Source organism: Zerene cesonia, unplaced genomic scaffold, assembly GCF_012273895.1.
Source record: "Zerene cesonia ecotype Mississippi unplaced genomic scaffold, Zerene_cesonia_1.1 Zces_u008, whole genome shotgun sequence".
Taxonomy (NCBI): domain Eukaryota; kingdom Metazoa; phylum Arthropoda; class Insecta; order Lepidoptera; family Pieridae; genus Zerene; species Zerene cesonia.
Genome location: NW_024045138.1, coordinates 954,045 through 979,978, shown reverse-complemented (window position 1 = coordinate 979,978; position 25,934 = coordinate 954,045). Strand labels below are relative to the sequence as shown.

Below are 25,934 nucleotides of genomic sequence, written 5' to 3'. Positions count from 1 at the left end.
GATCGTTATTCCATATTTTTTTAGTCAATAGCAATTTAACTGACAATTTATCTATCATTTTAGTAAGTACATAATGTCTTCCATGTTACTGGAACAAAAAGTTTATAGCAATAAATGGAAAAAGTTATAACTTTCAGTATAATTCTTGTTCACATTGGCATAAAGAAAAAAGATGTTTCATGTAATTATGAGTACCTATATAAAATCTTGCTCATACTGACCACAAAAAATTATCACCTGCACGTATGATTCTTATTCAAACTTGCGACAACAAACAAAAAAATCAAGTCAGTAAAATGATTATTAAAGCTAGCCACAAAAAAAACAATATCCGTCACTAAAATTATCAACGATACTGGCATAAATGAAACGAGGAAAAAAAACTAACTCCCTTGTGGTCGCGGCAGACGGGTCGCGCGGGGCGCGCGAGCGGGACGCGCTGGAGCGGCCGCCGCCGCCGCCGCACGCGCTGCACTCGCTCATGCACTGCGCAGGTGTGACACGCTAAGACGCTGCTCGAATGTTCTTTAATCCTTGATCTTATTAAACAAAAAACTACACAAATCTTTACTTATATTTAATTAATAATTAAAGCATATTTACAATTCACTACCATACATAGTATCCTTCCTTAATTTTTTTTTAATGTGTATTGATAAAAAAATGAGTTTCCTTAACTAATATCGTTTCCCCTTTATACAATTAACACTAAACTTCATTTAATAGTGTTTCCATAAGCTTTTCATTTACAATTTGAAAGAAAAATTTATGTCCGCATAAATGCCCTTCAATTCAATGTCAAAACTTTAAGTCTAATGAAAAACGCATCTACATTAAGACCCTATCCCTCAAGCCATTAACAAAGAGAAGAAGAAGAAGACCCTATCCTCTATATTGAAAGTTATCCGTCTTAAAAATGTATCTACACAAGTATAATTTGGAACTTCGAGCAGTTTACTTGTAATCGATAGTTGTTGTGAAGGTTTATTTTGGTTTCGCTTCCTCCTAGCTTAGTTTGGAGTCGTTTGTTTGCAGTTTTTCTTTAGGTATCACTAGCGTGTTTATTTTGTTTGCATGGAGCACGACATGTTGTTTTTACGTCATTATAAAAATTAACCGAGTTTTTATTGTTCATGCTCTCATACAGGACGCATACCTTGAGGTAATATGATTAATTATCCACTACATAATTTTTTTTAACAATACGTTAACTCACTTTCGTACAATAAAATTCAATGTATACAGCCGGTACCTACACTTCAATTTGTTTTGTGAGCATTGTTTAGTTAAATAAGGACTAGTAATACTATTTTGTACTTGTAGAAACCGTTTGTTATGTCAACCATATTTAATAACACAAATCAGTTTATTTTTTATTAATGAAAAAAAACACATACATGGAAGAAAAATAAAACGACTTTTATATCAACATCAAAATACTAACCGCCAAGTCTTGATTGAACAAAGTAACTACAGAGTTTCTCTGCTCTGTAGAAACTGCTAACAGACCTGGTATATTATATAGCAAACGGACACCACAAATACACTAATATTAAAAATGTGAAAGTTCGTTTGTTTCGATGTTTGAACGGATTTTAATGTAATTTGGTATACAGACAGGATATGAGCTGATTTGGGTGATAGGAGACTTTTTATTCCGTTTAAATTCTCCCTTGGGTTAAAACAGGAATCTTGATATTTGGGCGGAGCCGGGATGAGCGTCTTGTGATAAATAAATATTAAAGTATGAATGTTATTTCCAGATGATCTCGGTAAAGCGGTAGAAGAGCTAGTGTCAGTTATGACGGAGGATCAGCAAAACCCCAACGCACCCCCGCAGTACACCAACGGGAAACCAGAGGAAAACCATAAATAATAGACCTATTATTTACCGTCAAATAGCAATATAAAACCATCGACAATTCTCGCAACTCGCTATGGTGCTCGCTAAAGTTGCCAGCGTGGCACGGTTTCCCATTTACAGCTCTGGCAACGCTATTGCATCTTGGACCAAAGATAATTACAGTTCTCTTTTATATTTACCACAGTTCCTACTAATTTTCGACTCATCACTAACAATGCCTGCACAAACTGAACCTTTACACCTTATTATACAAAAGCTAATCTCATTACCATTCCACTAATCGAACCGAGCTTTCCAAACACTAAGCTTTCGGGGCACGGGAATTTGATCCTTAACGGATCGGTCGCGAGTCAATCAGGCGCTTCCTGATTATTTGTCGATAGCTAGGGTTCGTAGAGACGATAATCGTATGCAACGCTTATTGTATAAATAAGGGCATCCCGTTGTTGCAGTACGTATCGTGATTGAGTCACTTTTCTTTCCTCACTCCCGTTTATTTCCCTTCGATAACCTCTTTCCTATCAACAGCGGTGCCAGAGCGAATGTAAACAACGAAAAAGACATTTGTATTGAGCATTTATACTTTTAAAAATTGTACCAAATTTTTCATAACTTGTTAAAAAACATTTATCGTTTAAGTACATATCTAGTAGTACAATCTTCATTGTATAATCATATCACTTCTTGTAAATTGTCATATCATTTTTTGCTGTGTAAACACCGGCGCATATATATTATAATTGTGTAAACACGTAAAACGGAACGCATTCGACATCGATTTTGGCGCGAATCTTTTACGTCGCTATTTCGACTAAAAGAGCTGCTAAGCTTTAATATAATCACAATTTTAGCTTTAAATAACCAGTTTTGAGACATTTTAAACGCAGACCGGTAAAGGTGATACCGCTCAAGAGGGCCTATGTTATAGTGGAAAGTGTATTGTTAAAGTTAGTAAACCGTTATCAACGTACAATATTATGCCACCACAGAGCGGCCGTAGTTAATGAATTCGTTAAAAGTTTTCGCAGTAGTTATAGATGTAGCCAAATGAATATGAAGCATGTTGTTTAAGCGCATATTATTGTGTATGTTATCATATATCGAGTTATCGAAAAAATATGTATCGTTAGATGATGAAATATTAATAATCCAGCTTCTATAAATTAGAGGATTTCTTTCACCCGTCGCGATCTGAACAGTAGAACTCTTCTTAGAGACTATGAACGTGTAACCCACATACTTCACTATTACAATGGCACGACTTTCCTTCCTAGTGTTATTGGATGGCGACTCTCGCCCGTTCGTGTTTCGGACGTTTTATAACGTGTGTCTATATTTAAGATGACGCCTACCTTTTTAGATAAGATTATATTGGAGAGATGACTTTTATACGAATGTTAAGTGACTGTTAAAACTAATTTTACAATAAGGACTTCCGATTTTACCATATCACGATTATTGTTTGTGGAATTTTTCGTAAATATTGCGTAATGGTCGTAATGAAATGAATTCTTACGAATTGTAAATCCTTTTATGATTAATCAGAATTACATATAGTGGTGTTTACAAAATTGTATCCTTTGTACCGCCGCCATTTGTATTATGCCAATAATTATCATTTATCGATGCCGTGAGGCAGCTTTTTATTTAAACTGGCAACTATGAAATTTCCGTTCCATTTTACGAAGGTTTAGTAATTTAATTTGGCTAACATAGATTTTAAGAGAACGAAAAGCACAATTTATTATTACTTAACAAACGAAAAATATTAAATGTACACTAATATATTGTTAATAATTTTATTATATTTGTTTAACATAAAGGATGATTAGTATCCTATTTCGTTATGAGAAAAATTTAACTCTTTGGCAATTATATAAAGTACTACTACTTTCGCATTTATTTGTATATTTTACTGTGTTTATAATGTTTTAGATGTTAAATCCAAATAAACATTCTGCATAGTGAACACTGTGATTTTATTTTAATTCAAACCTTGTTCACTTAAGCCTGACTCTCCAAGCTTATGAAGTTTATGTTAATTGTCAGGTATTCTTATTGCATGATGATATAATATGTCTGTCTTCAAAGAACTGACTGATCTATGTCTGCAACCAACAATTTTTTTTTTCCTTTTTATATTACAATTACTAATACTAATTATTATTATATCTTTTTTTATGTTAGGTACACATTTCTTTTAGTCTATTGAATCTTATTCTTTTTATATATTTGTCTATTATATAAAGACAATTTAAAAGATATTGACATACTTATGACAATATCCTAATTGTCGCAACATGAAAATGCGCGGTTAGTAGTTGAAAAAATTAAAAATCAACGAAATAAAAGGGGCAGATGGTACCGCGCCATCTGACGCAACTTCTCAACTCAACTCGTATTTTGATATTTTGAATCATTCAAATTTATAAATTCCGATAGATGGCGCTATTCTTGTTAATATAATTTGACTACGCTAGCGAAGCGAAGGTGTAACAGCAATATTTCTATCAAATCTATCCGACACTTGACACTCAAATGCCATTTTTTATCACAAGTAAGTCTACGAGATATGAGAAAGAAATACCTACTCTGACATATATATGCATATCTAGAAAGACTCTGACATCTTTATCAATTTAATATTTTACTTGATGCTTCCATCCTCTTATTAAAGAGTTATTAAGCTGTACATCTATATATATAAAAGAAAGTGGTGTTAGTTACACTATTTAAAACTGAAGAACGCATTAACCGATTTGGCTTAAAATTTGTACAGAGGTAGCTTAGAGCCAGGAGACGGACATAGGATAGTTTTCATCGAGATCCCACGGGAACGGGAACATGCAAGGCAAACACCGTGTCTATCTTTCCTGCGACTACGCGGGCAAAGCCGCGGGCGAAAAGCTAGTATTTATCTAAACCCATTAATGCTTATATGTAACTTGTAACTCATAAGGATATACAGGTAAATAAAAACGTATAGTTCGTTAATGGTCTATTTTATTGATAAACTTTTACAATTTATTTTTGCAAAATTCTTTGGGTATCAGTACTTTGTTTATACATAGCTTATTCAGTGTTAATAGTAACTAAAACTAGCAACCATATCCATAATGTAACTTGTAAATAAAATATACAGCATTAATTCAAAACTTATTAAACATTATTCTCAATAATACATTCACAATGTAAGACTTAATATTGTTATTTATTCATCAAGGCACTATTTTGTTGTATATGCATTTACGTGCATGCAGTTATGGTAATAGAAAAAAACATAAATTAATATCACAACATCTACCAATAACATATATTAAAAAATATTAAATGCAATTATGGCATTGCAGAGTATAAAAAAATGAACATCTTAACCAATATAATCATAGCAAATGATGATCAAATTAAATACAGAATCCACTATTTTAATTTAATGAAAAGAGGAAATGTCATAATTTCGTTTTAATAGACCAATAAAAATAAAGCATTTGTATTTAAACAAAGCCGAAATCAAATATTTTCTTTTAAATAATATCCAATATTTACTATTATATCTACAATATATCTAGAAGCCTACACACGCAATAAATTTTAATGATAAAAAATAAAAAAATGAAACATTTATGTACAAATAGTACAATTTTTTTTATACTTAGGACCAATTTTTAATGTTTAGTTAAAACTGATCCATCCAACAAAGTACAAAACAGTAAAAATGCCACCTGTAATAAGATAATTAGAATACATTTAAAAATGGATTTTTAGTACTACATTCGACAAATAAGTTTTAACCAAAGACAGAAAAATTGAGTCTTAGATAAATTAATATATTATTAAAGGCGCCATGAGCACAATATTAGAAAGAATTCGTATGTGAACCCTTTCTCTTCACATATAACAGATAAATATTTATTTATCTGTTTTTTGTCTTTATAAATCAAATCCTAAAAATGCCATATTTCAATATCAGAGTGGTGGTTCTAGAGGTTCAAATCCCGTGAAATGTTAACATACCCTGTATAAATGTAACAATCTTGTATATTAAGCTTCAAATTACTCAATAAAGGGTAACATAATTAAGAAAAGATATTAATGAAAAACTGCACAGTTTGTTATTAACAAGTTGAGAAGAAAATCCTTTAGAAATTAAAAACTTTTCAACGGATTTTAAACGCGATTTATTCATTATATTATTAACCCGACGTTTCGAACACTTTACAGCGAGCGTGGTCACGGGGAGACTGTGACCACGGGTCTCCCCGTGACCACGCTCGCTGTAAAGTGTTCGAAACGTCGGGTTAATAATATAATGAATAAATCGCGTTTAAAATCCGTTGAAAAGTTTTTAATTTCTAAATGTATAATACTCGCGTGAAACCAAACACAAGAAAATACTAAGAAAATACCTTTTAATCTTCCTTAAAAAATCAACAACTTACTAATTCTATGGATTTGTAGAAATTTCACCTGTAGTTAGTTTAAATAAAATTTATATATACAATGATTTCCTTCAGCCTTAACAGCAATCAAATAGGCTTGTTATTAAAAGTCTTTGCAATACATTAATAGGTATAATATACAACATATCCACAGTGTATCTCGTTATACAAAACTTTATAAATATTTTCATTGCTTCAATGCAGCATAACATAACAATGAATATTTATTCATACAATTAGCCAGTAATTTTACTTAGTACTTCAAAACTTCTAGAAATAAATCCGATAATTTTCACAGATAATGGAAGTGTGAAAACCATTATTATGGTACATTTACCCATTTGCTTTGTAACTCAACTATATCCGTATGATCTTTCCCACTGACGACTTGTTAACATTTATTTTTTTATACATGAGAGATGTATGTCAAATTATATTCCAAATTTCAACTAATCAGAATATTCATTTAGTGTGAAGGAGAAGGACAATTTATCTGTACAAAATATTGGATTTATAACTTTGCAAAGTAGGACAAAGTAAAGCATGTTTACAATTATAACAAAAAATGCTTAAATGACAAAGCATTGAGACTGGATGATAAATAATAAATAAATTCTAATCATACTCTTACTGTGGAACTAGTATTAGAGTCTAACCCGTTAACTGGAGCAGGTATATCAGTTCTAGGTCTCCTAAAGAGTAGGACATGAGGTTCGGGATTGTGTACCATGAAGTGGAGCCAGCCAGGGCTCTGCTGGACACCCAGATTCCGCCATTCTGTCTCTGTCATTAGATGCGACTTGGGAACTAGGCGAGCGATGTCAGGAGGCAGAATAACATGCCTAGAACATAGATGGTTTATGTAAATTGAGTGATTTAAATAATTGCAAATTATATTATTATAATTAAAAATTACATAATTAAATATTATTTTGTAAATTTTATTTTTAGTTTTATAGCAAAGAAATTCTTTATAAATGAGAAATTTTGAAAGAATAGAAAATAAAATATTATATTATTTGTGTATACACCTAGGAAACACATTAGTTTCTCATATTTTTAACTATTGTGCCACTAGCTACAAACAGTATGTATCTACAGATAATTAAGTAAGGAGAAAATTATATAATAAACATTTAAGTTGAAATTCAAATATATTATGTACATACAATTATTGTAAAAATTACAGAACTAATAAAAGTGAGCGCGATTTATTAAATTACTTCAAGTAGAATTAAAAGACATTGAAATAGTTATACCATAATGTAATACTTTGTAATCAACACCCGTAAAGTGTAAAAATGATATAAGATCTTTAGAATTTGAAAATGTTTTCTATAATTGAAGGTTTTGTGTCCTTATATAATCATATAATCATTAATTGTCACATATAATCGCATTTAACGTATCTTAATCAAATAAACTCATTTTCTTACCTGTATTCATAGATGTCATCGCTGTACCTTTCGGAGTATTGTATTTGATCCACAGGCATTTTGAATGAGTTCTATTTAGATTTTATAAAACGAATTTTAACATAAGCAATAAGTAACTATTTATATAATAAGTCGACGTTAAAAAATAAAAGCACAAATCAAGACATGAGAAAGATCGGCGCAAGATCGAAATCGTCAGAAATTAAGTCTAACAGCTAACTGTCAGAAATCAAAATTTAAATGTCAAATGTCAACTGCCAAACTTACGTTCTTAATTCTACTTTTCTTTCATTGCGGAATCTAAATAATTTTTGATTATGTAACCGAAATAATAATGATATAATTTCATATTAGTGTTGATTGAAAATGTAAAAAATTAATCATTAATGTCAAGAGAATCACCAAATCGTTACCTTAAAAAGGAGCAAAAAGAAGCAAAAAAAGCAAAAACATTTATTTCTATATATACAATTCCAAGGTTATCAGACCAAATTTATTAAAATATTAAGGTATTTTACTAATATAATCATTGTTAGTCTTAAATGCAGAAACTATTAGTGGGTAGTTCTAAATTTACCTATTATATATTTACCTTTATTCAGTTATTATACACGTACAACAAAACCTTAAAAAGAATTATGAAATGGCTGACTTTAACGCTTTACAACACATTTATCGATTCATTTTTATTTTTAATATCATCGAATCCCAATTTAGATTTAATTTGTATTTAACAATTTCTATGCATTATTGAAAAACTATCAAACATGAAAATAAAGAACAAATGAATCTGAAATACAATATAAAAGCATTGCATTTTTTAGGTCTTGAACAGTGTTACATAAGCGCATATTTAGCCATGCATCGCAACTATACGGAGAGCGCCTCATTATTCAATATACGGACCCCACTGCCTGTTGCAATTCAATAAACCCCATGTATAGAGTAGCCATGATTCCATAAATTCTCATGGACTATTTGATCTGTAAGAGCATTCAAAAGCATTTATTTTGTTTTTAGTCACGTTAGATATATTTTTTAAATAATGTAATTCTCAGTAACTTTAAAAATACTAGAATATTAGACTAGGCTAGACTTACTTACTAGAATGTTGAACGTCTCTAAGCTAATATCAAACAAGCTGGTATTATTACTTTCTCTGTGCTGTTAGGTATATAATAATTTGTACGTTACACGGGTCTTAATTATAAATTTATCAGCTTTTCGAGAAAGTGGTGCGCACAACTCCCAATAGGGTTGCACAGTAGTACTTTATCACTGTTATTCAAATGTAATCAGTTAATTATGGGGGGACGGCGCGTACGCAGTCCCCACTACCAAAAATTACGCGTCCGAGTTATCCACATTAGGGATAATCGCAGAGGTCAACCCCGCCGCAGTGCAATGGAGGGGCCTCGCTCTGGGGGAACCGCCTTCCTGATCACGGTGTCCCCTACGCCAGGTAAGTATGCTTTCCGTAGCGCTCCACGAGGATGTCATTCTTTGGGAAAAAATATCTAAAGCACGATGTGCAAACACACAACGACATCTATCGATCAGGTACCGAAAATGAACTAAAGACGGATGTAGATGTATGATATATCATTTACTCATATATTTAAACAAATTCATTTCCCACAAAAAACAACATATTAAAGAAGCATAGACTCCCTACTCCCCTATCACTGCCGAACAATGATTATATCAGTAAAAATTATTACAATCAGACCCGATTCCCTAGGCAGTAGTCGATGTCCTAGATACATCCGATATGTCAACCATAACGCTAGAATTCCTACAGGATTTATTGAAAGCAGAGTACCCTAATGTTGCTATTGAAGAATATGAAGTAAGTAATAAAAAATATATATTTATTTTTATTTTTATTGGTGTGGTACATATAATTTTAACTTTACGGATCTTTATACATTTATAATTAATTTACTGTTGCTTAAACAAAGTGCAAAGATAAACAATTTTAAACTTATTTTTCAATCATCATTATATTTTTTGGTTTTAATATAAAAAAATATCTTAAAATACAATTATTTTAAGATATTTGTGTCTAGTAAATATTTATACCACAGATAATACTACTAATACTTAATAATGATTTTTGATTTAGTTATAACTCATAGATCATGCACATAAAGCTATATCCAAAATTACAATTTCGTTAGAAAATTTAATACAATACTTACTTAGGTATATGTTATTATTCTATAACATCTAATATATAAAATTCTCGTGTCACAGTTTTCGTTGCCATACTCCTCCGAAACGGCTTGACCGATTCCCCTGAAATTTGGTAAGCATATTGGGTAGGTCTGAGAATCGGCTAACATCTATTTTTCATACCACTAAACGATAAGAGTAAGGCAGAACAGTGTTTGCCGGGTGCAGCTAGTACCTATATATATATTTATAAAATAACTCCGTCACATTAAAAGCAATTTTTATGAATAATGATAAATAAACTTTTGAAAGAAAAACACATAGACTGCATTTGTACGTAATTAATATTGGACCATAGTTTATGTAGGAGAGACTCAATAATATGTTATCTGTTTCATATTTGATATGACTATCTATTATATTAATTAATATCATCTATCGGATTGTTTCAGCAAATTCAGTCTAATGATTAATGGATGTGTTTTTGTATTTTTCAATGAGTTTAAGTTATCTTTATTATATGACAGTGTATTTTTTTTCAATCATATGGTGCTGTTGTTAATAACACTACGATTTGTAGAAAACAAAATAACTAATAACGATCAATACATTTTTAAATTATCTAATAACAATCAAGTTAATTAGAATAAATTTAATGCATAATCAAAAACTCAATCTATGAGTTATATTTATCATATCAATACATACTTTAATAATATATAAATACACACTACCACCATTGCTGTCTTTACCATAAGGGCACACGGGGCCTGCGCCCCATCCTCAGGGAGGGCCCAGAGGACGAAGAATTTCCTTACTTTTACTAGATTTACTTAACAAAACGGCCCCAAACGCTTTCGTGCCCAAGGAACCACAGATAACATAATACTGTATCTACTAGTACACACTAGACACTACATATTAAATTCTTAAACTTATTAAATTTTACTATAAAAAAACAAAAATAGATATCGCTGAAATATAAACTTAGTTTCCAAATCGCGCTGAAGTTTTTTCTTCCCAAAGAATGAGGTCCCCTTGGAGCGCTGCGGAACGCATACTTACCTGGCGTAGGGGACACCGTGATCAGGAAGGCGGTTCCCCCAGAGCGAGGCCCCTCCATTGCACTGCGGCGGGGTTGACCTCTGCGATTATCCCTAATGTGGATAACTCGGACGCGTAATTTTTGGTAGTGGGGACTGCGTACGCGCCGTCCCCCTCTTATGGACTCAAATATTTATATGTTATGCGTCATTGCTGACTTCTACTTAATTCGATAACTTAGATTTGCAGGTTGCTAGTCATAAAAGTTTAAATTGCAATATAGCACGATATAAGAACATTATCCTTAATCCTGTAAGCCCAGAATTATAATGTAATAAAATTATTATTTTTCTGTTTGTTTTATTGAGAACATCATAAAATTGAAAACATTAATTTAATTACCAATTTCTTGGTAACCTTTACTTATAAAGTAGGCATTTATCTTTTATGCTTGATATCACGGGCAACACATAGTAATATCCATTTATGATTTTTAAACCTTTATGATTTTTCAATTTGAACTTGTGAAAACATTTTTACTAAACGGTTGCTTCACGTACAGATTACTTATTAGCACAGTATAAGTATAGAATTATGCTATCTGTGGTATTTGCCAACACAATATTTTATCAAAACTATATATTTTAATTCACAGTCATTTCGATAGATGGCGTATTTTTTTCGCAAATGACTCTAATGCACTCATAACATTCAAAATCAAATTAGAGTTAAAACTATTGTAGAACACCTATAAATAGCTTTTAAAATACAATAAGTGTAGTGTATTGTACTTATATTGACGTACAATTATTACAAGATATGCTTAATAATTTATTAATATTAAATAACGAAATGAAATGAAATGAAATATCCTTTATTGCATATATCAATCAAACAATAAAATTACGAATAAATAAGATATGTCGTGCAAAGGGCGGCTTTATTGCTCAATAGCAATTTCTTCCAAGCAACCCAAGCCAAACGGAAGTAATAAAAAATAAATATTCAGGAAGACAGTGTACACAATAAGAAGAGAAAGGACATAATAACCAAGCATAATACATAATAGAACAAAATAATACAAAAGAAACATGCAAAAAAAATGTACACGGAGTGCACCATTACGCCAAAAATCTGATCGGTTATAATACTTTGACCGGTTCCTCCACTTGCTTAATGTCTTAGTTTACTTGACACGAAAATTTTCATACTGTCGCGTATGTTTATACATAGTTATTGCAACTCACATATACCTACGCTAAGTCGCACATGAAATTGAACCTAAAAATTATATATAATATATAATAAAGATTACACTTAGATAATTATTACATGTGACTCTGTTTAATATCCCCAGGGAGCCCCTGGATCAAAACGCGGTGATAACTATACCTCCATGGTATACCGAATCACGCTAAAAGGTCACAAACACCCAGACTCCGAAGAAAAACAACCGTGGACCGGCTCCATCATCTACAAATGCCTTCCGGAAAGTATTTTACGTCGAGAAGCCTTCAAAAGCGACGAACTTTTCTGCAACGAGGTGGCTTTTTACAATAAAATATGGCCTGCCCTTTCTGCCTTTCAAGATCAGTGGAATCTTGCGCATCCGTTCAAAGCAATACCTAAATGCTATCTGGCGCAGAACGATTTAGTGATCCTAAAAGATCTGAAGGATCTGGGGTTTGTGATGCCGGACAGGAGGCAGGGTCTAACGGTGGAGCAATGCTATTTCGTTCTCAAGCATTTATCTCATTTCCACGCTCTGTCTCTCGCAATGAAGTGCTACAACCCCGAAGGATTTTATGAGCTATTGAATATACAGGACGGAATTTCAGAAGGTGACGCGAATTTGATGACTTGTGTAACTCGATAATTATAATTAGACATTTCAAAACATGGCAATTTAATAACGATGTTTTTAATTAATTTAAATAGGTTGGATCTCAATACTCCTTTATTTTTATGGTCCAATGCTTGCCGATACTAAGTAACTCTATTGTACATATAATAGAGTATTGTAGTTGCTATATCACACAGCAAGTATCAAATAAATTAATATACAATAAAGATTTCAAAATGAATGAATCCTTATAATGTCACCGTAAAATTGTAAATTTCATTTGACTACAATCTATCGAAGAAAAAGCGTTAAAGTTTTTTGTAATCTCGAATTTCAAAACCTAACGAATTTTAAAATCCTATATGTTTCACCACCTACCCACGACGCGCTAGAATTCAAATGCCCTTTAATGACAACAGTAAAGTTTTGAATTAAATCTCTTACAGTATTCTTCTTATCCGAAAACGAAGAGTACTACAAAAGTTATTATACAGAAGCCATTCGGAACGCGATAGCTATGGTTGAACAAGAGTTACGGGACTGCCCTGACAGAGAGAAGTATCTGGCCAGGTTCAAGAGCTTCTGCAGTGAAGACACCTTCTTCCAAACCATGGTGGACATGGTGGCGCCAAGGGAACCGTTAGCTGTCATCTGCCATGGCGACTGCTGGACTAATAATTTACTATTTCGATACGTTAACGGCGATATCGCTGAAGTGAGCATTTTTGAAGTTTTGATAGATTTATGTTTTGTTCGGATTTTTTTTTTTAAGTTTTGATAGATTTATATAAGAAAATAAATTTTTGCTATTTATTTATTAAAATTAAGTTATTTTACTTTTAATCATTGTGTTTGATAGCCACATAACTTTAATAAGAAAAATATTGCAAAACGTTCAAAATTATAAAAATATCACTAAAACGAGATATGGGTTGGGTCTTAGATGAATAAATCAAGCAACAGTAATGTTTTGTAATACAAACTTATCTCTGAAATAAAGGGCGTCGTCACTGTCGCTTCAGAATAATCTATAGAATAATATAATTCTAAATAATCTTCAAAGTTCAGAAAAGGTAATTTAAAAAGATAATTCAACATTTTCGGTCAAATTTTTCGTCATTTCAGAGATAAGTAGATGGCACTGCATGAAACAATAGTCACTACACTGTTCACAATTTTACAGATGTACATAGTAGACTTCCAGCTAGCTCGTTACTCCTCTCCAGCACTAGATCTCGCCTTCCTCCTGTACCTGTGCCTAGATCGGCAGCAGCGAGCTGACCACATGACGTCCCTCTTGGAGTACTATACGGAGGAACTTCACACGAGAGTGTCGGAGATGAGTGGGGATAACGCGCTGGATAGAGACACGATTTCGTCTATGTGAGTCACTTTTCAACCGACTTCAAGAAAGGAGCTGGTTATGTACAACTGTATTTTTTTTGCGTTTGTCTTTTTACTGTCATGTATTTTTACTGGAAGAACCAGTTTTTATGATTCATTTGTTATTTGAAATCTGGTGCCTCCATGTGGTCCCATTTAAATTTCTTCTAGTTCTGACAATTAGAAGCGGTTTAATTTTTTGCAAAAATTATTATCCATAATTGGTTACAGTTGTAATATACATTTATAAATAATACAGCGACAAATAAGATATACGTCTAATAGTACTAATAACAATTTGATAAAAAAAAAGCTCGTAAGTAATTAACACGATATAACGGTTAGATAAGTCTCGATTATTATGTAATGATGTGTTTGAATGAAAAATAAATGCATGGGATAATTTATTTTGGTTCTGTATACATTGTATAGAATTACATGTTATTTTAACTGTTTCGTTTGTTTTTAAAGGATCCAAGAAGAGTTCCGAGACAGCAGCCGTTTTGGTCTCGGCATTGCGTTAGATATGTACCCCATAATGACCTGCGACAGCGATGAAGCACCTAACTTATATCAAGCCAAGGTGATTCAATTTATTTTAACTGTAATATTATTGCAATGGCAACATATCTTCATACGTTAATTTTATTTAACTTTAAATTTATTGCAATGACTACATCATTTTCATATGTTAATGATTGACAATTGAAAAACAAAAAGCATATTTAAGGTACATAACGGGTTTATGCAAACTCTAAAATAGTTATGAGAATCTTAATTTTAATTATGTAATTTTTCTAGGAGAGTGAGATAACTCCATCTCATGACTGCGTAAAGCCAGTGTGGACTTCAAACGCGGCGTGCAGAAAGAAAATGGCCGACCTCGTTATAGAGCTGGTTGACGAAGGATTGTTATGAAGATAGTTAATTTCGGTTATATGCGAATTTATTAATCCTATGATTATTATATTATTTCTGTTTATAAGTTCATATGTGATTATTCTAAACGTTTTTAAATTAGAATGAATGTGTTTTTACATGCTGTGGTTTAACAGAAAAAAGTAACTAATTTTGTTTATAAACTGTATGTATACACTTAAATTTGTTTGGTTGCGTTATGTATGCAAACAGATTTTAATAATTGTAGCAATAATTATTATATGTCTCTATTACTTACACTTATTTTTATTTTTGGATAAGAGTATTACAAAATGATTGAGGTATTGATCTGGTTTAAATGAAACAAAGAAGGTCGTATATAAACTTTATTATATCAAGTTAAAACACATTCAATAAATTTGTGTTAATCTTACATTTATTTTATTAGAACCTTTATAACCTGTGTGATATCATTTACCATTTTCAGTGTCATGCTATCTCGTTCATTCCTATATTTTATACAAGTTAGAGTGAGATGCATGACTGTAATTTAACTAGCATTTGTCAAAATTAATAATTTGCATAAATTTATCACAAAGATTAGATTTTGTGACGAAATTTAAGATATACTTATAGTTATCAGATCGTGTGCCTGTGCGTTTATGGAAAATATGAAAATGTGAATATTTCAAGAAAAATTTGAATTTCCGTGGACGGAGGTGTATTAGCATAATATGCTGAAGGCACTTTTAATTTAGTTAAGTGATCATCGATTATTGTAAAAAATACGTTTTATTTTAATTTATTTTTTATGAATATTAAAATTATATAATGGACTTCCACATAGGGAACTACTTTTTTTATATGTTAAATTATTATTACTGAAAATTGTATTTTAAAACTAGGAAATAAAATACCAATATCGCTCTCAATAAAACGTATTTTTCTTTTCCCCCTCCAAAATTACATTTTGGTGATAAATTATCCAAACGATTCACTGGATTTTCTATTCTATACCCGTACTATAATCGTGGCACAATAATTCATATAAAATATTTTTTGGATTACACATGGAAGAAAGTGCGACATTTAATTAAGGAGTCAATTAATAGAATACATTGTCTTTGTCAATAAAAGTATATAGAATTATCATTTAAAATATGAAAATAACTCCAAAATTGATATCGACGTTTCCTCATGATTAAATTTAATAATACAAAACATAAAATCGTACGGGATCGGTTAAAAACAGATCTTAGTTAACTTAACCTAAAATATCAGTCATTGAAACCTTCAGATGGACGTTGAGATTCGTAGCACCACATATCTGAAGCCTCCAATAATAATGGTTAATTAATTAATACTAATAATGCCAAAATGGCTGGTCGATGTCCAACTCAACATATTTTTTATCTGTTCAGGACGAACTTGGAAAAAATATTTGTGTAACACCATAAGTCTTTACATGTCGAACGTGTTATTTCACGTTTTTACCGTTCGGTTGTGGTGTCGAGCCCCGGATTTTAGACGCCTGGGTCGGTCTCATGAAATTCGATGTTCTATTTGGCGTCTTTACGGGGGGTCTGGAAGCGATCGAACTCCCACTAGACGAGGATCTGGATGCTGGCATTCGTGATAGCGGCTTTGGGATCGGTTTCGGTACTGGTTTGGGAGCTACTGGCGCCCTTTTCACAGTGGCCACTGAAGCGGAACTATTTAGAGAACTCCTAGAGCTTCGCAAGGATGCTCTCGATGTAGACCTCTCGACGCGCAGTGAACTGGCTCGGTTCGAAAACGAGCGGTTCAACGGAGTCCGGGGTGGAATTTTGACATCTTTGGCTGTGATTTTCTTTGGGATATCCGGCAATTTCTTGGGGATCGGCGATTCGCATTCGATGTTGCAGCCGGAGGAGGCGCCTTGCGATGCGCTTTCCGAATTCAGACTCTGCGTTTCTTCAAAACCTTCGTCGTTCAGTTCGTGCTCACTTTTCACTTTCGGTATCCGTGGAGACGTTGTTCTTTCATCTTTCTTGGTTTCGACCTTCGCGTTCATGGATCGCCTGTACGCGTTCCTCGACCATACGCCGGTGGGGGTTTCTGTTGGTGATTTTAATTCCCTTATCGCTTTCTGCACGTCCTCTTGGTTGATCGAAGTTTGCCGCCTCATTCTGGAGTACGGTAGCTTCTCTTTAACCGGCGTTTTGTCTGTGCTTTGGTTTTTTAACCTGTCTTGCCACCGTTTCAGCCGACTTTCCTTTTCATCTTTAACAACTTGTTCGACTGGTTTCGCGACGTCTTTGGGAGTTTCAATTGCATATGAGGTTTGTACTTCTAGCTTCGAAGGGCGTATAACTTGCGTTTCTGCTACAAGTTCGCTAACAACTTCCTTCTTCTCCTCTTCAGGGGAGCTCGCCTCTGTGCTTCTTTTGTATCGCCTCGTTCGTCTCGCTGCTGAGAATCTGTCAAATTGTCCGTCTCCTAATATCTCCTGGCACAGATCTTTCATCTCCGAGGATTTCTCGGTTATTTTAGGTGGTTGGAGGCGTCTGCAGGGTTCCTTCTCTTGTGGTGGGTTGAATAGCTTTCTTTGGACGGGCGGCGTTTCTATATTGTCAGAATCGATTTCAATTCTATCATTTTTGTCGAGTTTCGCGCCGGTCACGGTGATGTTTGGTAACTTTCGTTTCTCTTCTTCAGAGATGGAGACTAGCGGTTGAGGAGATTCTAGCTGCGGCCGCGATCGTTGCCTTCTGAGCCTTCTCATCTCTTCGTTTTCTTCAGTCTTCCTCCACGGCACTCGGCTGTCTTTCACTGGCGGTTGTACGTCTGTAAAAAGCGTTTATATGGTCATTTGAGAGAATCGTTTTGGGCTAGTTATGGATCAATATATACAAAAGAATAGTGTAACTGTAATTATGAAAATGGTTAAAAAGGTAAAATTAACATATTTTTCTAATTTTTCTAATTTCATTTACGAAATGGGCCAGATAAAGGGTATGCCAATTGTCCATCCACCAGCAAACGGACAACTGTAGAAAAGGACACAGAGGAGCAGGGTGCACGTGGAGCTTACCTTCGACGGCCTCGATGGCTCTGACGACGTCGGTGTCGCGCAGCACGGCGGGGCGCCACTCCGCGCGGCTCTCCGGCAGCGGGTCCAGCGCCGCGGCCCGCTCGCTCTCTGCAAGGGACACTCGTATCGCAATCTGCTCTATTCATGCGGATATAGCGGATGGACATGTTTTTCAAATGGAAAGTGATAAAGAAAAATTATTTCGTCCTGATACACGCAATGGTTGACAAAAATATGTAATGTAGAAACGTTACATATATAATTAAAGACTTTAAAAGGTTTAAAAAAATAATTTTTAGTTTTAAAGCAATGAAATATTTAATAAAATTTACAATATTTATATTTGAGCTTGAAGTACTAATTTTTCAATTCATAACAGTCGTGTTTTATATGAGGTGACTTTAAGGGTGAAACAACCACACCCTTTCTGTTATAGAACACACTATGCAGAGAACTTTAAAATAATCAAATAAAATCCATACTAATTGAAAAATTTACTGCAAATATTACCGGAGTCGTTTTCCAAGGAGCGCCGGTGCGCGAGGCGGCGCGTGCGCAGCTCGGCGTCGCGTTTCTCCTCCTGGCTGTTGGCGCGTAACCACGATTCGATCTTTTGCCGCCATTCTCTGGAATATTCAATCATTTGTTGTAAGATACATAGAACGCGCGTGAAAGAAATAACAAAATGAATTATTTTTTAATAAAACGAGCCAAAAACATTAGAACTGTCCAGGTTTACTGGTAAAAGAATACAGCTCATGTAACTCAGAAACACAGTTGCTTTCGTCAATATTCATTTTTTAAATCGATCCTGTGATTTATAACTCATTACAAACAAAACACATTAAATTTTCTTACTTTTATCATATACACATCTTAAAAATAATCAGGGCAATATAATTATGGTCGGATATGCCAAATAACAATCATAAAAAGAAATAAATACTTTTTATATATATTAATGCGCTATCTTCCCATTCAATCATATTGTTTATTAGGATATAGACACATAAAACAATTATATATCACTGTTAACATTACTTGTGCAATGCGTAATGTAAATAGGTGTGTGTGCATAGTAGCATAACGTGCTTTAATATTATTATACGTACTTCGGTTTATCGCTAGCGACAAGTGGCGCGGGCGCGGGCGAAGGGGAGGGGGAGGGGGAGGGGGGCGCGAGGGAGGGCGGCGCGGGGGAGGGCGCGGGGGAGGGCGGCGCGCGGGGGGAGGGCGCGCGCTCGCGATCCGGTATCTCGAGCTTGGCTCGTACCGCGCCGCGCCGCGACCAGGAGCGATCTGCGGGTAGACATTACATTCAATAATCTATGATTTTATTGGAAAAGCTCAAAGATCAGAAAATATTCAATCCAGGGTACGAAACCGTGTCTTTCGCTTAATATGAGATAGCTCATTGTTCGGATAATACAATTTATTATAATACGTGCATATTATTCTGTTAAGTTAATATTGGCAAATGTGTTCTTTAGGGGATGCACTTAGAACACACAGAATACAAATACAGAATTATTTAAGGCACAGAAAATGAAATTAGATTAGACAATATTACAAAAAAGAATTAAACTTAGTAACAACGTCACAAAATACATACAAAGAATTATATAACTGTAATTTGTACTGTCAAGAAATTTGTCGTTGCCGTACAATAAATAACGTCTTAAAATTACACTTAAAAATTGTCTGAAACAAAACTCTGCCTACGCGTATATTAGGCGAAGACCAGACCTAATTTTGGTCACTATTGTGAAGAAATAAGGTGTTAATGTCAATAAATTTATAACGCCACTCGGAGATTTATTAATAACCTTTTAAAAGGTTTGTACAGCAATAGTTTGTGGGTAATAAATAAATAAAATTCCAAAAAGAGAAACAACATAAAATACTCAATTTTCCAATATTTTAAATTTATCTTCATGTTGAAATTACAAATACTGACCCAAGCTACCCCAAGCGCTTCGCTCGCGCAAGTCAGCCGCCGCGGGCGAAGCGTGGCGCAGAAACTCGAGTAGACCTTCCTCATCTTCCCCTGGACTCGCCCTGCTGCGTCTTCGTAAGCTGCCCGTGGGGGTCACGTCTGGTATATTTCGCGAAAACAGAAGAAAGCGTTAGAAATGATAACAATATTAATGAAAACACTTTATATTTAATTCTCTAGTATAGAAACAGATTGGTATTTGAAAAAATTAATAAAAAGACCAATCCATCAACAATAAGGAATGATATATTTTTTACGATTGCTATACCTGGTGATGGAGAGGGGTCTCTCGATTGTTTCCTGAGCGAGCGACGGCCGAGCCCATTCCTGATGTCCAACAGCAGTGTCTCCATTAGCGATTCACACTCCGACACCGGTGTGCTGCACATACTGCCTCCTGCGAAAATAAATAATAATATAATATACTACATTAGCGGTCCGTCCTGGTTTCGTCCGTGGTACATAATATATAGCCTATAGCCTTCCTCAAAAAATGGGCCATTATCATTGAAAGAATTTTTCAAACGGGCCGGAGGCCCGTTTCCTTTTCCTCACCCATCCTAATCCATTCCTTCTTTCCAGTCGTTAATCCTTTCCTTTTCCCTTACCCCATAAAAACGGGCAGCGCATTCACAGAGGTACTACCTTTGCGAATGTTTATGGGCGGTGGTGATCGCTTACCATCAGTCGAACCACCAGCTCAGCTGCCCGCTATGACATAAAAAAAAAAAAAAAAAAAAAATCGGACCAGTAGTCCTGAGATTAGAGCGTTCAAACAAACAAACTCTTCATCTTTATAATATAAGTATAGATATGATTCATATAAAAATAAATTTTGTGTCTATCCCGCGATTACATACTCTTCACCAGAACCCAAGTCGTGTTAAAGCTTAGTTATATAGAAAGCCCCTATTAAATAGTATTAAACTATTTTAACTAGATTAGACTAGATTAGATTTTTTTTATTATGAGGCGGGATTCGAACCCGCGTCTTTTTACCAAACTGTAGCAACGCCTCTTGGCCACCCGTGATCCCGCCTCAGTAATCGAATTTGTTCTACTCTTTTGTCTTTATGTGCCTAAGGGTAAAGGGGCACCCCACGCCATCTATTGAGATGTTTAAGAACCATCACAACCAATATGAAACATTATTTCAATGATTACAATATTGTATCGATAGGCGTTACAAAAAGACTACGGGTTCGAAGTGGTCAAATTTTTTCCTTTCAAAAATTTCTCACTTATAAATCATTTCAATGCTATAATACTAATAAATGAAATTACTCACCAGTCTTAGTTCTAGCGGCAGCGGCGACGTCTCTAGCCCTGCGCCGCTGCGCCGCCTGCTCCTCGTTGGCGCGGCGCCGCTCGTTGTCTTGCACCGCGGAACGGAACTTGCTGCAGAATGACGCGAATGTCTGAAAACGGATTGAATTTGTTTGTAACTAGATTTTTCCCGCGGCTTCGCACGCGTCAATTCGGAGTGGTTTAATCGATGTTATTATATATATAAACCTTCCTCGTGAATCACTCTATCTATTAAAATAAAACCCATCAAAATCCGTTGCATAGTTTTAAAGATTTAAGCATACAAAGGACATAGGGACTGAGAAAGTGACTTAGTTTTATACTATGTAGAGAAGCTATTGCATAGATCTCTTAATATTTCATTGTACACAGAACGAAGTTCGGCAATAGGAATAACGTTATATAAGGGTAATTTCTGTTGAGTTATCGGGTTAATGGCAATAGGCCATTTGTCTAACCAGGAGGCAAAGGATTTATAGACAATTATGGCTTCGGTATTGCAAACATCAAGTGCAACTAGATAACTTATTACGAAATAATAACAGTAATATAACTATCAAGTGGAATTGTGTGGTTCAAAAATATGTTTTATAACTAACTATTTCAAAATATACCATCTTATTCCATATACATTTCATTTAGTTTATGTTTAATTAGTTTATGGACAAGATGGCGTTGTTTAAAATATCACACAACTTTATTTATTTAATAAATCAAAAGATTAAATAACTCGTCTGCGAGAGAGTAATGTTTTAATTTACCTTAAAGCACTCTTCCAGCTTAAACGAGACGGGGTCTTCGCAGAAGAACTCGGCGAGCTGCTTCCGCATGCTTTCCACTTCCTCCATGTCTTTGTTCAATGCTGATATCTCTCTTTCTGCCACCTGAAATTGTTATTTTATATTACACTAGCTGCGCCCCGCGGTTTCACCCGCGAAAGCTAGCTAGCTAGCGCTAAATTTTCAAAAAGTTCAGTAGTTTTTGCGTGAAAGAGCAACAAACACACACACATCCCTACAAACTTTCGCATTTATAATATTAGTAGGATTACATTGTATTTATGGTGTATATTCTGTATTGTGTCTGATACAAACGTTGTTTTAAATTGCCTGTCATATAATATTACACAGAATATTTATAATATAACCTGTCTATTTCACTTGGAACTTAATTTCTAGAACATACATTTCAAACTAATACTCAAGCTCAAACGTTTCGTTATTCAATTCCTTTAGAAGAGCTTTTAAATCGTTAAAATACAGAATAGTAATTTACAGAGAAGAGCCGATAAGAAACATCATAAATCCATGTGATAAATCTTTCATCACATCCTAAGAAGCATTATTATATTTAATTATTTTATGTATTGTACAAACTAATATAAAATGTAACAGGTGTTAAACCGTTTCTATTATGATAAATAGATAAATGAAATACTTAAAGATGACATTAATACCTGCAAGAAATCTCCCATCTGCTCCTTTATATCGTGCTGCGTCGTGGACTGTATGTCTCGCTTCAACGTGCTGATTCTCGCTGCCAGAGTTTTGATCTCGTTGTGCAGCTGCTCCACACTCGCTTTAGCAGCTTCCTCCAGCACTCGAATGTCGTCAGCGAAGTGCACCAGTTCTTTATTTTTACGTTCAGCTTGCTGAAACAGTTTACGATTGAATGAGAATATAAGCTTTTTCGAGGCACCAAATGTGTATTTAAAATCAATTTAATTAGGATTTATTTTATATGTCATCTATTGAAAATATTTCATGTTTATAGTTTATAGATTGCAATAGCTCTCAATTTAGAAAATAGATCATTGAACATTTGAAAGTTTTATATAATTAATTTGTTTTTATATTGCTTTTTATTTGTTAGTTATTCTAAAAAATGTACGACTGTGGATGCTTTTGTTTAGCTTTTTTACAAAAATAAATACGTTTTTTTTTAACAATTTTCAATTTATAATGCATAGAATAGATTTAAAACGCAATTTAATTCCAATCTTAAAGTCGTATATAAACTGGCATAAAACCAAATATTTAAATTAAATTATCATCCTCACCATAGCGACATAGTGCATCAGATTCATCCCGGGTTTGTTCGCTCGTATATCGGCTAGTTTCTGCAGCGAGCCTAGTTTCACTCCCGCGGCTCCGCCCGCGTAGCCGCCCGCGTTCAGGAAGTTGCCCGCTATTAATGCTATGTATAGCACTTCCTGTGGATTTCAATATTCATTAATAAGTAGTGGGTTAATTGTTTATGCTAGCCACTGTACCTGATGTTTTATAGCTTAAAGCCTTTGTCAATAAATGGGCTATCTAACACGGAAATAATTTTTCAAATCGGACCACTAGTTCCTGAGATTAGCGTTTTCAAGCTAAAAAAAACTCTTCAGCTTTATAATATTAGTATAGATTCAGAGTCCTTGCTAGTTTACCAATAAACACAGTATATCGTTTAAAAAATAATATCTGTAATTCAGAAAGCTTTAAAAAAATTATAAGAAAAGCTGCCACAAGAATTATGGTTACATTTTTTCATAATATTTATATAAACAGTATAAAATAATTTCCAAACTTTTATTCTCCAAAATTTTTACACACAACTATTAAAAAAATCAACGTAGAACGGTCATTTAATCTTCATTATCATTTACCTGAATAGCTCTAGAAGACATGAGGTCATCCCCAGCCACGAGTATAGCGTTGATGGCGCTCTCCAAGTAGCCTGCCGTGGAAGCCCACTCCTCCTTCAGCAGCATGCATTCGATGCGCAACTTGTAACTGGAAAATAATAATATAAAACAGCTTTAAATTAGAGTGTCTGAGTGAATAATCATAATGATTTAATAAACAACAGCTTTTCATACTCTTCTCTATAGAAACTGCGTCCGAACCGATGGTATATGGTAAAACTATGTCAATTCAAAGTGCTTCTAATGGAAGTGTTTGAATCGCTTTTTATTGAATAAATGCATGAGTTCGAGTTTTAATGAGTTATAACTCATCTTCGTTCCACCGAGTTATAACTCGAATATTCAATTTCTATACAATTTCGTTAAAATTTATCACCGAATTTCATCGAAAATGATTCTCTTTCAAATTTTAACGACCGTTTTGTACAAATTAACTTTAAAAGAAAAACTCATCGACGTTTGCACACAATTACATCCAGATAGCATTTTTGGGTTGACTCTTAGAAATGTAGGTTTTTATCTCATCATGACCTCAGCTAACATTTTTCCTTAGACAAAAACAATCTCTTAACTATTATTAATCAAAGACTAAACCATCACTGTTCATTTTTATACATAGTTGTAAGTTTTAAGTATAACTTTCGTTCACTTACTTAGGCAGCTGTATAAGTTGTAAGAGGAACTTCTCAGCATTGCCCAATTTGCCGACGTCACCGGAATATGCTTTCAGCATTTCACATTCATCGATTTCTGGTAATATTTTGAGAAGACCGCGCAGTTTCTCCGTGCCGATATCGTCGTGGGCACCTTCTCGAATTAGCTGGATTATATCGTCATTCGAACTGGAAAATACAGAAGTTATATTAGTATTATGTTATCCGTGGTTGTATACTGTTTTTTGATTTCTATTTTTCGAAGCATGTTAACGAATTAAATGATAATTGAACTATGTGTACTATAAGAATTAGAGTAAAAAAAAATTAGAGTATGTAATTAACAGCAGAAATTGAATTTTGAACTGTATCTAGTTATAAAGCCAATTGATATGATTAATTATCATGTATGAACAAGATGTACGTATGTCTAGATGCAATATGTTTTCATTGAAACAATAGAAATATATCGAACTTGTACCATCAGTAAATCCTAATCGACAGCTCTCCACGAGATTTACACGGTAAAATAAAGTAAAAAAAGCTACGCATATAGAAAACTAGCGGTCCGCCCCGGCCGCGCCTGTGTTATATATATAGCCTTCCTCAATAAATGGACTATCTAACACTGAAAGAATTTTTCAAATCGGACTAGTAGTTCCTGAGATTAGTGCGTTCAAACAAACAAACTCTTCAGCGTTATAATATCAGTATAGATATGGAATGAAAACTCACCTCCGGAATTGCTTTAAGAATATATTAACGTTCAAGCTCCGCTTGCCATCCAGCAGAGTGATTTCAGAAGGCTCCTTTCTTTGTTTTCTCTCACCCGAACTGTCGCAAATTGGACTCCGGCCCAAACGGGGAGACGAACCCGCTGACCCTGGAGGCTGCACCTGAAGGAGCGAAGTTTTGAATCATTAATGGACTGCATTTAATTTAGAATTAGCGAATTCAAGATTTTCGTATGAAAAGCGAATGTTTGTTTTTGCCTGTATGTAGATTGGTGATTCATATATAGTGTCTAAAATTCCACAAAGCCAGGGACACTTTTATAATAAAAACTTCCAAAAGCTATTAATTTAATTATGACAAAACTCGAAAATTTTAAATAATCAAACTAGAATTATATATTATCTAAAACGTAGA

The 25,934-nt window shown here is 34.0% G+C and overlaps 4 protein-coding genes and 2 non-coding genes across 6 annotated transcripts in view; 3 read left to right on the top strand and 3 right to left on the bottom strand.

Annotated features, from left to right (window-relative positions):
• LOC119839089 (dystrophin-like) overlaps positions 1 to 3,833 on the top strand; it is a 275,524-nt gene extending 271,691 nt beyond the window's left edge. The window contains exon 24 of the mRNA XM_038365281.1: positions 1,764 to 3,833. Within this exon, the coding sequence (XP_038221209.1) occupies positions 1,764 to 1,876 (113 nt within the window). The 3' untranslated portion in view covers positions 1,877 to 3,833. The remainder of the gene's footprint in view (positions 1 to 1,763) is intronic.
• A 2,444-nt stretch (positions 3,834 to 6,277) lies between these two features.
• On the bottom strand, positions 6,278 to 7,943 carry LOC119839140 (cyclin-dependent kinases regulatory subunit-like). The gene is made up of 2 exons (XM_038365346.1): positions 7,740 to 7,943; positions 6,278 to 7,145 (listed from the first exon to the last, which is right to left on the bottom strand). Exons 1-2 carry the CDS (start codon positions 7,796 to 7,798, stop codon positions 6,923 to 6,925), a joined length of 282 nt encoding a protein of 93 aa, XP_038221274.1. The 5' UTR covers positions 7,799 to 7,943; the 3' UTR covers positions 6,278 to 6,922.
• Positions 7,944 to 9,047: 1,104 nt separating this feature from the next.
• LOC119839144 lies at positions 9,048 to 9,209 on the bottom strand. The gene has a single exon (XR_005288236.1). It is a non-coding gene; the product is annotated as a U1 spliceosomal RNA (small nuclear RNA).
• A 253-nt stretch (positions 9,210 to 9,462) lies between these two features.
• On the top strand, positions 9,463 to 15,380 carry LOC119839121. Its single transcript, XM_038365318.1, has 6 exons — positions 9,463 to 9,588; positions 12,316 to 12,799; positions 13,248 to 13,516; positions 13,985 to 14,184; positions 14,656 to 14,767; positions 14,986 to 15,380. The coding sequence occupies exons 1-6, from the start codon at positions 9,511 to 9,513 to the stop codon at positions 15,100 to 15,102; spliced, it is 1,260 nt and encodes a 419-aa protein (XP_038221246.1). The 5' UTR covers positions 9,463 to 9,510; the 3' UTR covers positions 15,103 to 15,380.
• Positions 10,972 to 11,133, top strand: LOC119839142. Its single transcript, XR_005288234.1, has one exon. It is a non-coding gene; the product is annotated as a U1 spliceosomal RNA (small nuclear RNA).
• A 56-nt stretch (positions 15,381 to 15,436) lies between the features above and the next one.
• The window catches only part of LOC119839088 (inverted formin-2), a 77,954-nt gene continuing 67,456 nt past the window's right edge, over positions 15,437 to 25,934 (bottom strand). The window contains exons 13-25 of the mRNA XM_038365279.1: positions 25,521 to 25,681; positions 24,786 to 24,974; positions 24,094 to 24,220; positions 23,500 to 23,652; positions 22,897 to 23,091; positions 22,202 to 22,324; positions 21,421 to 21,550; positions 20,401 to 20,529; positions 20,094 to 20,231; positions 19,249 to 19,435; positions 18,647 to 18,762; positions 18,137 to 18,244; positions 15,437 to 17,889 (exon numbers count right to left, since the gene is read on the bottom strand). Coding sequence (XP_038221207.1) covers positions 16,541 to 17,889; positions 18,137 to 18,244; positions 18,647 to 18,762; positions 19,249 to 19,435; positions 20,094 to 20,231; positions 20,401 to 20,529; positions 21,421 to 21,550; positions 22,202 to 22,324; positions 22,897 to 23,091; positions 23,500 to 23,652; positions 24,094 to 24,220; positions 24,786 to 24,974; positions 25,521 to 25,681 — 3,105 coding nt within the window. The 3' untranslated portion in view covers positions 15,437 to 16,540. The remainder of the gene's footprint in view (positions 17,890 to 18,136; positions 18,245 to 18,646; positions 18,763 to 19,248; positions 19,436 to 20,093; positions 20,232 to 20,400; positions 20,530 to 21,420; positions 21,551 to 22,201; positions 22,325 to 22,896; positions 23,092 to 23,499; positions 23,653 to 24,093; positions 24,221 to 24,785; positions 24,975 to 25,520; positions 25,682 to 25,934) is intronic.

Excerpts from the sequence above, each read along its gene's own strand:
- LOC119839140 (XM_038365346.1), bottom strand. The coding sequence starts at position 7,798 with ATGCCTGTGGATCAAATACAATACTCCGAAAGGTACAGCGATGACATC. Across the intron at positions 7,146-7,739 it reads GATGACATCTATGAATACAG|GCATGTTATTCTGCCTCCTG; the intron begins GTAAGAAAATGA and ends TCTATGTTCTAG.
- LOC119839121 (XM_038365318.1), top strand. The coding sequence starts at position 9,511 with ATGTCAACCATAACGCTAGAATTCCTACAGGATTTATTGAAAGCAGAG. Across the intron at positions 12,800-13,247 it reads ACAGGACGGAATTTCAGAAG|TATTCTTCTTATCCGAAAAC; the intron begins GTGACGCGAATT and ends AATCTCTTACAG. Across the intron at positions 14,768-14,985 it reads CTAACTTATATCAAGCCAAG|GAGAGTGAGATAACTCCATC; the intron begins GTGATTCAATTT and ends TAATTTTTCTAG.